The 14,878-nt window shown below is 33.8% G+C and overlaps 1 protein-coding gene across 3 annotated transcripts in view; it reads right to left on the minus strand.

Annotated features, from left to right (window-relative positions):
* Nucleotides 1–562: 562 nt before the first annotated feature.
* RB1CC1 (RB1 inducible coiled-coil 1) overlaps nt 563–14,878 on the minus strand; it is a 65,989-nt gene continuing 51,673 nt past the window's right edge. For 2 of the 3 annotated variants that reach the window (XM_059860514.1, XM_059860521.1), the window contains exons 16-24: nt 13,763–13,922; nt 11,451–11,559; nt 11,094–11,334; nt 9,467–9,518; nt 8,374–8,421; nt 5,367–5,425; nt 3,517–3,653; nt 1,876–1,946; nt 563–1,530 (exon numbers count right to left, since the gene is read on the minus strand). In XM_059860514.1, the coding sequence (XP_059716497.1) occupies nt 1,453–1,530; nt 1,876–1,946; nt 3,517–3,653; nt 5,367–5,425; nt 8,374–8,421; nt 9,467–9,518; nt 11,094–11,334; nt 11,451–11,559; nt 13,763–13,922 (955 nt within the window). In that variant the 3' untranslated portion in view covers nt 563–1,452. The remainder of the gene's footprint in view (nt 1,531–1,875; nt 1,947–3,516; nt 3,654–5,366; nt 5,426–8,373; nt 8,422–9,466; nt 9,519–11,093; nt 11,335–11,450; nt 11,560–13,762; nt 13,923–14,878) is intronic. The other variant, XM_059860528.1, reaches the window with a different exon arrangement.

Genomic DNA, 14,878 nt, shown 5'->3' on the forward strand with positions numbered 1-14,878 from the left:
TTAAATAAAGCATATACAGATGTTTCTGGGTATTCAACTGGACTGGTTAGTCTAGAGAAATATAATTTGAAATATATGAGCAGAAGCATTGAGATTTTCATGTGGTCGTTTCTTTATCTCTTCCTCTTCCACTCCACACCTAAAGATAAATCACAGCTGAATAATTTTATGAATTGAATCTTAGGCATAAGCTCATAGCTGAACTCATAAATTCACCTCCCATTGGTTACATATTTATAGTACATCCCTTTTATACTGTTATTGAAAATAAAATAAATAAGACTACATGTTAAAAATGTAGGCAGTATAACTACTAAAAAAAAAGTCTTTTATGCATTTAATATGCTGACAAAATTAAAACTTCTGTCTACTTAAATTCATTTTTATAATTAGAAGGTAATTCTTGTAATTCCCAAATACTTCTGAAAATTACTACCTCTCGCAGAAAATTTGGTTATTTCCATGTAATGAAACTGCTGGTGGAATCCTAAAGATGCAACAGATTAACATGAAATAAATATCAGAGATAGCATTTAAAAGGCACACAAATACTTCAAACACATACAGTTTCAAATCTTTATTGTTTTAAAATTCTACATGTCTTTTACAATTACAATAATTTGTTACTTAAATGACTCTTGTATGGTTAATGTACAATGAGTTTTTTCCTGAAACTCAACCATGAAATACAATTTCATCAATATGATTTTTTCTAAATAGATTAATACAAGACTTCTGTTTTGTTGGGAAGAACAAGTGCTTCATCTTGAATAAACAGCACAGATGTCTTCCCTTCAGAATCTGTGTGATCAATCCATCGAAAGTGCTTTTGAAGATTGCAGATCTAACTGTGACTGATTTTCAAAATCAGTCCATCAAATTACAAGGGTTTTTTAACATTAAAGAGCATTTTCATGTAATGAAACAAGCTGCAGTAGTTATTTTTATTCATCTACTGAGGCAAACTCATGTTGAAGAAAAATTATATGATTATCTGCATGCAATGAACACCCTCTTTAAATAGTTGATGAATTTTACACATATAAAGAATCTGTTAAAGAGTGCAAGTACTTTGATAATGATTTCACAAAAGGACATATGCTGGTAATAATGGTAACTAACATTTAACATCTAAATACAAGCTAATGTATATTTAACAGGCAATTAACATGGCAAACAAACCATGTTTCATGTGGTTGCCCTTAGAGAAAATGAACTCATTTGGTCCACACTCTTAAAGTTATCTGGGTAAAAAAATCGAAGCAGTTAGGGCCAGAGTTTTTGATGAATTTCTAAAATGTCACCTGTTAAAAAGTAAAAGCAGTACATCAATGACGTATCTTGTCACACGACCTCAGTATAAAAAGATGGCCTGGTATTTGGAGCGATGAACGAGCACTGAAGGACAAGTCAAAAAAGAATGGAGACAGAATGAACTAAAACTTTGTTGTGTTATACTTTCTTGTTCCATGGTACTGCTTTCACTCTGTAGAATTTTGTACCCAAAGGAACTTTGAATCTGTTTTGTGCCTACAAAAAAAGAATAAAAAAAAAATAAAGTGTGGAATTATTCTACTGATTTTTGTCCTTTTAAGCTCAAACTGATTCCCACTACTCAATATTCAGGAGACCCTTAGGAGTCTGGCAGGGCTCTAGACAGTGTGGATGAAAATACCCAACCCACTGCTTGCTCAACCCTTCTGGTTCCCCTGCTCTTGCAATTCACTGACTCAAAAGAAAAGCAGGAATAGCAGAACTTAGGATAATTTTCATCTAACTTCTTATGCAGAGAGAATTTGTCATAACTGTTAAAAATACTAAAATAAACTTCTTTCTCTATTAATCACAGATGATTTCTCATTACTATTTTCTTACCTTTTTTGCCTGGCAATACTCCTTTTCCATCACTTTTCCTAGCACCCACGGTCTCCGAGATGCACCTGATGCTAAAGAGAAAAATGTAACATTTTAGATCAGCAACTACACATACCAGGATATTACAGTATATTTTCATTAAAAGCAGGGTTTTTTTTTTTTAACAGTTTAAACTAAACAAACAAACATTAAGTAAGGTCAGATTTAAATGCAATATTTTGGTGGCCCTTAGAACAATAATTTGCAGTACCTAGGTCAACACTAATTTTAACCTATCAAAAATACAACTAATGTTCAGAATTTCACTTTCCCCACTTCCCTGATGCAGGAATAGAATCAAGGCAAGAATAGAATCAAGACATAGTTTCTGAAGCAGTGAGACAGAGACAAATGTGTCCCTCAGGCAGTTGTTAAGTCTTGATATTTGTTTTATCTGCAGTTTTCTTAGACTTGAGAGGAACTCTATTCAGTAATTGGTAAGGACCAGAGCAAGATAAGTTTACTTAAAAACAGGTCAGTGAATTAAGTACTCACAGTAACATACAAACTGACATGGCTTTTACCTCATGTATGTCAAAAATCAGTAAGAAAAGTCTACCATATTTCACACAGCTATGTATGCACTACTAATGCCATAGGTCAGAATATATTACATCTGGAAGTAAGACAGCCATTGTCCCCTCAGATTTCACAGATGACACATGGCACAGATCCTTCAGCAAACCCACAATCCAGTTAGGGCTTAGTGGTCTTCTAGAGAATACACAGTTATTCAAGATCTAACATCTTTCATCATAACTGCAATCTACAGTGAGTCTGCTCAGGGAAATTATTTGACAGCTTGTGACATGCAGTAACACAGAAACTTTCACTGCTAAGTTAGAATTAATATAAATTTTCTTTTGATGCATATTCTTAGATGTTTTTACAAAGTTGGGCATACAGGTGGGTTTGCAAAACACCACGATAATTTAAAGACATTTACATTAATTCACTTCATGAAGAGCCCATGGTTTAGTGCAAAGCATTGTTATTTTTCCTCATTTAAAATATTTCAATTTTGCTAAGTTTAGATAGCTTCCCAAAAAAAGCCAACAAAAAGCCTTGAAAATTATGGGAGGAAAAAAAAGTAAATGTGTCATCAACTTGAACATAAACAAAGAAATACAGGAAGTCTTCTCTGAAAATTTATAATAAATACCATTTTAATTTGGTGGAAAAACTATGAGCAAAAATATTGCTTGCAAACTCCCATATACTGTTGTCAACATTCTTTTATTTATTATTTATGCTGAGTAGTTAAAGCAGCCTGATGGGAATGTTAACATACTCTGTGTGTGTACCAAATAGGCATATTCCCCCTCTTTTTTTTTTTTTTTTTTTTACAGCTTACTTTGAAGATGCAGATATTTTTCCCCAGTTTTCCAAGATACTAAGATCTATATAAATTTTTAATTAAAAATGTTCTGCTGTGAAAAATATTTTGCACTAAAACAAGTAGCAAAAACTACAAAGATAGCTGACAACTATTACGTGCTTCTTGTATTCATCACATACATACTTATAAATAACTTAGTGTTGGAAAGTTAAGACTGTTAGTTGTAAGAGGAGAAAATAATTAGAAAAAAATCTGACACTTACCACACTCACCTGGTTTGAGATCCAGTGCAGCAAGGGACTCTGAGTGCAAGAAATACAAGGTTGGACTAACAGTAAACAACACGTAGTTGTCATGCCTTTCATCCAAGATAATGAGTACCAAATCGCCAACTTGAAAACTAGGGAAAAAAAAATAAAATCACAGAACTTAACTAAAAAAAAAATCACAGAAGCTTAAAGCTACATTAATTACACTACATTTTTCCCCCATGTATTGCATGAGACAGACTAAGTTGAAGAGCAGCAGACATTTCCACATGCTATGCCAACTCATATACATTTCCTATTTTATGAAGGCAACACAAAGCAGGCTACCTCTTTAAAAAGTGGTTTTGAAACGCTCTACACCCACCAGCTCAATTTTTTTTTTCTCAAAAGAACTGTCATTTTTTCTTTAAAACATAATCAGAAATACCTAACTAAATGCTAGTATTTCAATTTTGTATTATTTTTATTCACTGGTACTTAAGGTAACCGTCAATGTAGTGGTGTTTACAAACTTTTTTTGTTGTTTTAAACTGAAGCAAAATTGAACACAAAAATACAGCAAGAACATTTATGCAGCTTCCAATCTTAAAATTTTAAGCGCACAAGACAAAGAAGGGATGAAGTGTTTATCTTTGATCAAATGATGAAAAGCCAAAGAAACACTGTGGCAACTGTACATAAAACATTTTAAAACTCTACTTTTCTGACACCAGAGTAACACAAAAAACCAAGTGCTCATGCAAAGTTTCAACTACAGAATTCAGAGAGCAACTTCAGTCTCCAAACTTGTTGTTCCATGGTGTAAAGTGTTGCGAGTAAATTATTTACCCATTAATGAAATCAAGTCTAAATTAGCTACAAATTAAGCATTAGATCACAGGGGAGCTGCAGCAATAAATATTAATACTCCTCTGGGGACGACGGAGGAAGTGCAAAGAAAGTGAAAAACTTCTCCATAGAAGGAAACTACAGATACACAGACAGTCAATTGAGTATATCTAGAGACATTTAGGTCATCATCTTTAAAGTTCATTTTTGGATTAAATAAACAATACTCCAGACTCTTCTGCCTGGACTTACTATGAAGACAGGCTATATTAACTTAAAAACATCTCTAGCGGACAGATGAATTCTTTCATATCGTTTTCCTCCTCAAAAATTACCAAGACACTTGTGACAATTTTCAGATGCTAGAGGGAAAAAAATTATTCTCCACATCCTGATCTTGTTACAGCAAAAATGAAAACTGGTGTAATTCAGAAAACATTAATAGAAAAACCTGTGCAGGCTTTCTTTCTCCAAAGATTTTTTATATTATTCAAGTAATATATAAGCCTAATACTAATTAAGAAGTTGTCTGTAGCTTTTACATTTTACAAGAATAATTCTTTTTCCAGCAATAATTCTACATGCAGCTGCTAACAGATTGATAATACCTAACAAAATGTTTCAGTTAGTTTTATTTCATTCAGTAAGACTTCTCTTGAAATATAATACAGCACTATGCATATTCAGGATGAATAGATTTCCTTAGACTTCAAGGTTTCAGGCAAATAAAAAAAGTTATCTAAAAAAAGCCTGAAGAATTCTAGAAATCCTATGAAGTATGGAATTCAACAGAGTCACTGACAGAGAATTCAAAAAGGCCATTTCATTGTTTATAAAAAGGTTTTATAAAATTTGATTTATGCTCAGCTGGGACTGTTCAAAGCTGATGGCTAAATTATAGTGATCTATGCATCCTTTCACCACAGAGCAAGAACAGAAGAATTACAACATGAACGATACACTTATTTTATTGCAAGCATATCCATCTGTTTATGTGAAAATTAACATGTACTTACTCTCTAATTGCTATTTTTTCAGAATGTCTCGAGGATACTGATGACATGCTTTGGGACATCTATAAAAAGAGAAAAGCTTTAAAGTACTGGCAAGCCATGATGAAATGTACATTGCAGGCAAGAGTATGGCAAGATGATTTTTCATTGACTTCAAACAGTGCCTAGTCTTGCAGATTTTATACTCAATCAGAAAACCCACCATACTTTTGTGATCCTGTTCTGTAGTGGGTTTGACTGCTTGTGGTTCGGTTTTGGTTTTTATTATTGTACTTTTTTTTTTTTAATAGCTACCTTTGATTATAAAAGTTCCTGCATAACTAACTTCTCCCTCATTATTTAAAACTGGAAAGGGCTTTTCATATCAGTGCCAGTGCAGATTTACTCTGGGCATACACAAGACTCCTGATAAAACTGTTCATTCTAATAGAGAAGTCACTGGCACCAGAAAAGGCTGATGATAGAACACCAGAGATTCAACATGTTTACTACAACTAAACTCTAGATGTTGAGCTCAAGATAGTCTCTCAGTTTTTCTACAGTCACAAAATCTCAAGTTTATTGTAATCAACAGAGCAGCACTCCCTGGAACAAAACTGGAGTCAGATTTACTAAGACCAAACAAAGACTCGATTCTGTAAGGTTTTGGACATAATAATTATATCCTATATGTATATTTGCTTTTAATTCTGTTTAAATTAATAAAATACTGGCACATCTAACAACCTCAATAGGACAAACTAGATCTAAAAATAAACATAAGTTCTCACAAAGTTTCTACAAGAACTGTGATAAGAAATGACAATGGGTAATTAATGCTACTTCTATCTCCAAAGGAACACCTATCCCACGGGCAGGTGACTAGCTGGGGAAGCTGTTTGGATATAAATGCATCAGTTCCGTTACCCTCTGGTAACCTCCTTACAACAGGCTATTCATAATTGCTCCACAGAAACTCTGACTACAAGTCCTGCAGTTTTTCCATCCATTCCTACTTCCTGGACCATTTATACCTGCTATTCAAATCTAGATTACTCACACTTGAAGATCAGCATGTGATTTTTCAGCTGTAACTCAGATATTGTTCCCTAGAGCAAATTTCCTTCCTATTGTCAATCTTGCCCCCTGCCTTCCCCAGAGGCAGTACCAGCCTGTTTTCCTATGAGCCTGAAGCCTATTCACAGCTCATTTTCTTCATTTCTTCAAAGAATGGGTCCAAATTGAATGCAGTGCATCACAGAATGCTCTCAAATTCTGATGACACCTTCAGCAGTTTTCCTTAGAGGATCCAACTTCAGAATTTTGGTTTTTTTATTTTTTATTATTTTAAAAAATTATTTAGAGGCTACCTTTCTTTCTTGAAAGCCACAGCTAGCATGAAATTTGTCAAATTTGTTTAGACTGTTCACAGAAGTGTTTGAGAGTTCTCTTCAGATATAAAGACCAGAGATTTTCTAGCTATTTTTCAAACTGGAATAAGTGTTAAATGAAAACACAAAACAGCTTGATTTCTCTCGCTTTCCTTAACTTCTAACTTCAAGAAAAACAGAACTAGAATGTTGAGAATAATTACATTAAAACCTAGTAAGTAATGTTTTATTAATACAATTGTAATAGCCTTTATACAGAAAAAATTGTTCCCTTTTCCAGTAACTCATTTACTGTAACAAAAATCCTGTAATAAGATTCCAAGTATTAAAAGGAGCTCCTTTTAGCTCCTTGTAGAAGTAACCCACAGGTTCTTCTCCAAAAGCCAACGACCTATGAAGATTTTCTTTTTCACACATAATGCCTTCTGAGCTCCTTATCTGAAGAACCTCAATAGAAATAAACACAGGTATTGAAGTGTTGATATATATCTCAATTTTAAGATTTGAAAGGAAGGGGAGGGAAAGAAAGATGAAGAGACAAATAATACTCATTTTATAAGTAAGGAATTGAAAAGATAAATAATACTCATTTTATAAGTAAGGAATTGAAAAGATATGAAGTTCCATTTAGAAATCAAATTTGAATCGCTTTAGAGACCAAAGAACCACCAATTTCTCCTACATGGCTTTGTATTAATCATAACAAGAATAATCCTCCATTTGCCTCATACACAGTGTTTCTTCCATTTTATTTTACTCCCATATGACAAGAGACCAAGGGTTTGATTCAGGAAATCTACAGAGAGGTTTAGAAAACTGTCTAGGTGTATTCTGAGTTTTATTGTAAAAACTACACTTAAATAAATTCTGTGTATTTCACTGACATTCTCAATTAAAAATAATCCTTGAAAATTATACTTTTAGATGTCTTGCAATCCTTCCTTACACCCCGAAGTCTAAATTCCCACTACAGAGGTATCAGTTCCTACCAAACTTTTAGGTATCACCTGACACTTAAAAAAGTGTGATCTCCATGGCCAGTCCAACCAAAGGATGTGCCTGTTTCCTATACACACAGGAATTTTTTTAAGACTTAAAATTAAGACCTGCTAGCAGGGACAAAGAGGGAATAAATAAAAGGAGAAGAATTTATACTACAGGAATCAAGGGCACTTTGTCACTAAAATATTTTTCCTTCCATAGACATTTACTGTAGCATTTCATATGGTGGCTGCCTGCCTGCATTTCCAGCTACTAGGCAGAATTACAACAGGCAGGCACAGCTCTCTCAAAGCAATCTGTAAGTTATTGTTAAAACTCTCAATTATGCTTAAAGTGCAGGCATATTTATATTCTTTTAAACTGGCCTTCCATCTACTGCTGCTGAAAACTGAGTCACCTGGATGGTCTGTAGTTTTTGGGAAGAAGTCACTCTCCAGTCCTGTGAACCCTTTTCTATGAGAAGACCAAGATCATGTACATCTGGAAGGTTATCAGACTACCTATTCACCACTTCCCTTAACACTTAAATATTTTTTAAATTATTAAAAAAAGCATTCTTAGATTTTAACAAACTTAACATTTTTAAGCTTTTCTTATTTTTTCATGAGGCTGAAAAAATTGATTGCACAAATACTTACCAATCTTTGATTTAATCTCTTATTTTCCTCTTCTTTCAACTGCAAAGTCTAAAAGAAAATCTTAATCTGATTAACTAGATATTATACTTCATACAGTACAAATTTTATTTTTTTAAGTTCTGATATGACTAGAGCCCAACTACTTGTACAATACTACATCCTTAAGTTCTAAAATACTTATCAAAACATCTTTTGAACAAAGACATGCAAAAAACCGCTTGGTGTCTAGGAATTATCCTAGTGCTATAAACCCTCATGCCAAGATTGTACCTGCATAGTCATACTTCTCTTTCAGTTAGAAAAACATGTAAATGATAGAACAGCAAACGAAATGTAATATATACTATGTTATAGCTTCTACCCATGACAAATCCTTTGTAATCAAATGACAGAAAAAAAGCATGTATGTGCTCATAGTCAGAAAGACCCAGGCAGTTGCTTCATACACTATCCATTAACAAAAAGCATTCCTGTTCTTTACTTGGTTCCAGATTTTAGTTCAAGTGATCCTAGCTAATGACACCTTTTTTTTTTTTTAAAAAAAAAAGAGGTCAACTTCAAAAAGACAACTGAGATGAAGTTAGATAAGACTGGCCAGTTAAAAATTACTAGAATATGAAATACTCCAGTGTAACTACTAGAGGTTAATCTCACATTTTACCAAGAATACAGCCTATGAGGAAAAATTACCCATTTTTATGAGAAACTGGCAAATCAATCTTAAATCCTGTCCAGCTGTTTTGTATTTCTTAATTAGAAAAAGAAGTTGTAACCTTTTTCCTATATAAATTCTCTGTATCAATGATCTGTCACTCCTAAAAAGAAGGACAGAATAGTCACTTGTACTAAAGCCCATATAAATATAACAAATATAGGCCAGGAGTAATATTTTAATAGTTATCTTGAATTACTTCAGTGAATTACAGTGATCCAAAAGTACAATGAAAAAGATTCTCTGAAATCATATTTATAATCCCTGTAGACACTTCGTTGGATCAGAGCATATAAGTGACACCAGCACAACTTCACATGTACATACTTTCAAGTACTTAGTCATTAAGTACTTAGCCTCACAAACAAACAATCTACTCACTCTTTCTAGCAACATTATCCTCTGCTTTTCTTCAGACATATGAACATTTTCGCTAAAAGAGAAAGAAAATGAACAGATTGAAAACTAGCATTTTTTTAATAATCAAAAATTGTCTTTTCCACACCCACCTGTTATCTTCACTCAGTGAAGAGTGTTATATATTTGCTAGCACAGAAGAAACAGCACAGAAAGACACTTAGGAATCAGCATTGATATTTCTGACTGGGGTTTTAGATATTTTTTCCTTTTCTTTAAACCAAGGAGGTTCTTTCTTATAACGAGCCAGTGAATTTTCAGCTATTGATTAGTTTATCAAGATACATCAGGGCATTTCTTGATATTTTGCATTGTTTTCAAGACACCAGGATGAAAGATACAGCCCCACATGCTTTCACAGTTAATCCCCGATACTGCAATTCAGCTTTATAATGCCCCATTTTCCTGGTCTGTAGTTCAAAGGCTACTGGGGAGTATTCTGAAGTGCCTTGGTACTCTCTGGTAGAGACACTAATGTGAACTTGCTACTTGTTGCCATTCATCTGTGGGATAAACTGAGTACTGGGGCATGATAAAACAAATGCTACCATCCTGAGTAATTGCTTAAGAACATAAACAGCAATTCCTAAAACAGTTACATAATATACTTTAAAAGCAGTTTAAATAGGGAAGAAATAGTGATTTTCTAGTCCAAACTGATTTGGTTGAAAAAACAGGCAAGTTTTGGGATGAAACATGCTATAAATCCAATCAAAATAATCAGAAAAGCTAACAGATTATAAATAAACCATAATAATCATTACTGCATTTCAGTTAAAAGGCTGTTTAGCTCTCATGTAATAGGAAGCAGTCAACAGAAACCTGTGAAAGTTTCTGTCTTATCATACATTGGGTCATAATTTTTTGTTCAGAAGCTCACCTTATTTTTTTTTTGTACCTCTGTTTTGCGAGTGCAGGATTAGAATGATTACTATAAGAAACAGCTCTTTCTTAAAGATGGGGTACTTCCTTGTTTTATTATCAGTGCAAGTTTAGCTTGGGAAGGACAAACTGTTTTTCATCTTCACCTCCACAAAGCTGTTAAGTACTCTGGGTATGTGATTCTGGGTTAGGCAGCATTGGTTGTGATGTACACCGACTAAAGTCAATGTAAGTACATCTAACAATTTTGCTCTCGTTCTTCTGATAAAAACCTTGCTCCTCTTGTGTGGCTGCCAGTCAGGTTTCTTACTTCTGTGAAAGGTATGGAGAGAAGCCTGAGGTTCATTAAAATGCTAGTGGCATCAAAGTGAGACACTGTTCAAAAGATGTGTCAGTAACATGTAGCCTCCCAGTTCATTCACCATTACAATTTTCCTTCTGTTTGACTTAAGTTTTGTATACTTAGGTATATTCTTTTACATCATGATTGTGGGGCCAAGTTTCACCTTGAAAATCATCAAACCCACACATTCCTAATGATTGTGACACCACAACTGTATGTACATGTATGTTTAAAAGAATATTTTCAGGAAGAGCATCAAAGGCAGGATGAGAGTTAAACACACTCATCTGTACTTCACACTGCCCAAGAGCACACATTTCCAGAACAAGAGCATGCTTTGTTTCTACTCTAATGCTCCATACTTACTGCACAGCCATCATACTGGTTTCCATCGTGGAATCCATTCTCCCCTCAGCCCCAAAGTCAGCAAGCAATCTCTCTGTGTCTGTGGGCACATCAGCTGCACAGGCTCCGCAAGCTTCTGACGCTGCTGCCAAGTACGTTGATGGACAAAAATTACTACTTCTCAGTTTATTAACTTCTTCTTCAAGTTTCTTCTTCTCTTCAAGTAAGCGAGCTCTATCTTCAGAAAGTGTTTCAATCAAATCTATGACATAAACAGAATTTCTTTTAATTACAACAACACTAAGGATCAAAACCCATCTGCAAAGAATGGAATGGACCTCTTAGAAGAGATGAATACTTCTTCAGAACTTTGCTTACCCTTATCTTTTTCTTGCTGTTGTGTAAGCACTTTTAATTTGTCACTAAGATCATTAATTATGTTTTCTTTTTTCATTTTCTCTCTTGCTAGAACAGTGTTAAAGTTCGTCTGAAAACACAAAGGACGTATTACTGAAACAAGGAATGTACTGTAAAAATGTAAAGCAAAACAGTACAAAAGACAGCATGCATTTCAGTTTTCTACAACAAAATTAAAGAAGAAATTATAACATTTTTACTTATTGCTTTGGTGAAGAGATAAAATGCCAGTACACTTTATGTTTGTCTTTAAAATTTTTTTGTAATTAATTTTATTTTTAACCCTCTCATTCCCTCCAGCCTGATATATACAAGTATTACAATAAGAAATAATGTTAAAAAACCTAAAGTTCTTGATATTTCTTTAAAGTTAACGTAAACCAGTTGAACATTCTATATTTAAAACAGTTACTTTAAGGGTTCAAATTATTAAGATAAAGCTGAGCAGCATCCAGACATATTGCATAAAATGAAAACGAAAAATACAATACCACTATAAACTGAATTAAAAATACATTTCAAGTCATGCATTAATTCTTCAGTGAACAATTAATTATTGCAAAAGATACACAGGAATACTGGTTAAGAGCTTGAATAGCTGAACATAAAAAGCAGCCAGCATAGCCTTCAGCACCAGTCTAACAAATCTTTCCACTTCTTTAATCCTTCTACTGATCACTGTGCCCTTTAACTCTTAGGGTGCTGCTGAAGAGATAGACAAAACGTACTAACAACCATCTATTAATGACTTTTAATTTTTCTGTGACTTTGAAGATTGTCTTGATATATGCCTATCAACTCTGAAAATGCAAACTATTTGGTGGGTGACAAAACTTACATAGGGCACAGCAGCCTTTGTTATGTCTGCATAACAAAACTCTGTTATATACATATATATAACATATATACATATATATAACTTTGTTATGTCTGCATAACAAAAGCATAAGTGACACCTCTAAGGAAACTTCACAGAGGAAAAAAAACAAAACCCAAAAAAGACAAAGGCAAGACTAGATAGCCAAAATATTCAGTAATCAGCACAGTCAGTGAAGTAAACTGTCAGCACTGACTGATACACCCTTTTTCTGGGTTTGGGGTATTTGTTTGCTTTGGTTGGGGTATTTTTTTGGGTTGTTCATTGCTGTTTTTTAAAAGAGTTCCAGCTTTCCCTGGAATTTGCCGTCAATGGCTCAGAATCCTCCCTTCTACACTCTGCTGCAGAAATGAAGAATACTATTAGATGATGGAGAAAATGGAATACTAAGGAATATTGAAAAAAAAAATCAAATTATTACCAATCTAGGAAAAAAAATTCCTATTAGATTTACTATGTAAGGCTAACTTCAGTATTAATGCTTCAGCCCAATTGCAGTAATACTCCTTTCTTTATAGGCATCTGCAATTTTGTGTTCTCTACTCCCTGCATCAAGTGATTCACAGCATTCATTCACCAAGCTGGCTGATCACCACCCTTGTCTCTTTGTCCTTATTTGATCCTATGACAGCTACAGTAAGGAGAAGTGCTTAAAACAGAAAATCCTTTCTCAGTGTTTAAATGCAACAAAGCTGCAGATAATAGTTGTTACTAACAGATTTAATTTAAGAACTCGAGACTCATCTATAGAAACTAAGAGGCTCAAGATGTTTTGAAAGGAAAAAAATGTGTGCATATAGACGTGAAATAATAATCCAGTGCAACGTGACTTCTCATTAAGATAAGGACTACACAGTGGCTTTAAGTTTATTATATAAAATACAACATACATTGTTTGAACCTCAAAATACAATATGCTTATGCTTTGAATCTCAAAACACCACCTGTCTGTGGTAATAAACTTTAAAAGCCAGTGAAATACTAATTGATTCCAAATCAATTAGTATTGCAAATAATTAATTTAGTGTCGTCCACAAATTTTTTAATAGCTGATATCTTTCTGCAGTTAAAGAGATGAATGAATATAGATTCCAAGCACTTAAGCAAAAGAAATCACAAAAATTCAATATGGATCACCAATTGTTTGGTAATTGGTTTCGTCTTTTGGGGTTTTTTTCCAGTGGAGATTTTTTATTTGTTTCTTTGTTGTGTTTTTTTCTTAATGCTTAAATGTTTGATTACATTAACACATCATATCCTGACTTCAGATAATCACACAAGTTTAGAATGTGGAAGTGTTACAGAGCAAAAGAGAAAACCATACTCTAACTTTAAAGCAGTGAAAGAACACAATTGTCCTGGGAGCAAAAATAATTTTTTAAAAAATCAGCTTTACCTGCTGCTCTGCAGTGAGCGATGTTCTGATGTTCTGCATTTCTTCATTCTTTCTTTTCTCTTGTTCTTCAAGCTGCTCTAAGAACTTCATTTTTTCTTCCTGAAGCTTCTCCTGAAGTTCAGCAACTAAGTTTGATTCAGCAGATGATTCAGCAGGAGGACTTAAAAGAAAATGTTCAGGCTTTAAATGTGCAGCATATACCAAGCCCCACAATACATGAAATTGTGAAAAGCACACAAAAAGTCAGATGTTCATTTTGAGACATTATTTCTGAAATACTTAATATACTATATTACAATTAAGCCACTACTAACTCCAATTCTACATTTTAATCATGAGCATCTCACCAATTCTTACTCGGGCTTTCTGTGTTTTTGGCATAGCATGCTGGCTCTAATTTTGAAGTTTTGTTGTGGGGGAGGACTTTTGTTTATACTTTTACTAATTGACAGAAAGTAAGGAAAGTGGTAAAAAGAAACTATCAACTTCACAAAGATACTAAGTATGTCAAAATGCAAAGCCTTCAGAAATATCACATACAGAAAATAATTCAGCAGAAATCTGATGCTAAGGAATCCAGATGTGAAATTCAAAACTCCAGATTGCAGAATGTGGAGGACAGCAGTGATGATCATAAAGGAAGGAAACCATCAACAGTCACAAAAGCAGGATGACCTTAAATGGCTTTTGAAACAATGTTACATAAGCCAAGTATTTTTCACCACTGAAGCAAAAACTAACTACAGTCTTGAGTGTTTTGGCTTGAGTTATCAAGAACACACCTGAAGAATGTTAGAATAGAGAAACCCCATTGTTTGGCAACAATTGTGAAAAACTGTATTATTTTAAATTTCTATTATTCGTCTGCACCAGAATCATATTTAAACCATATTGATATTGCAACTAATCATATTTAAACCCAAAGCTCTTAGCTGAACTAAACCAAAGCAGGAATCATCTGCCTCTCAGATGGATTGCCAGGACTACTGCTTGCAAATGACAGCCAAGTAAAGGATATTGCTGCTCTGCAAAGGATGCTAGCACATTACCAGTTTTTATACCTCATCACTGTACTAGGCAATAGATTTAAATATTTAATCTGAAAAGGTATTGTCA

Source organism: Haemorhous mexicanus, chromosome 1 (assembly GCF_027477595.1).
Source record: "Haemorhous mexicanus isolate bHaeMex1 chromosome 1, bHaeMex1.pri, whole genome shotgun sequence".
Classification (NCBI taxonomy): Eukaryota; Metazoa; Chordata; class Aves; order Passeriformes; family Fringillidae; genus Haemorhous; species Haemorhous mexicanus.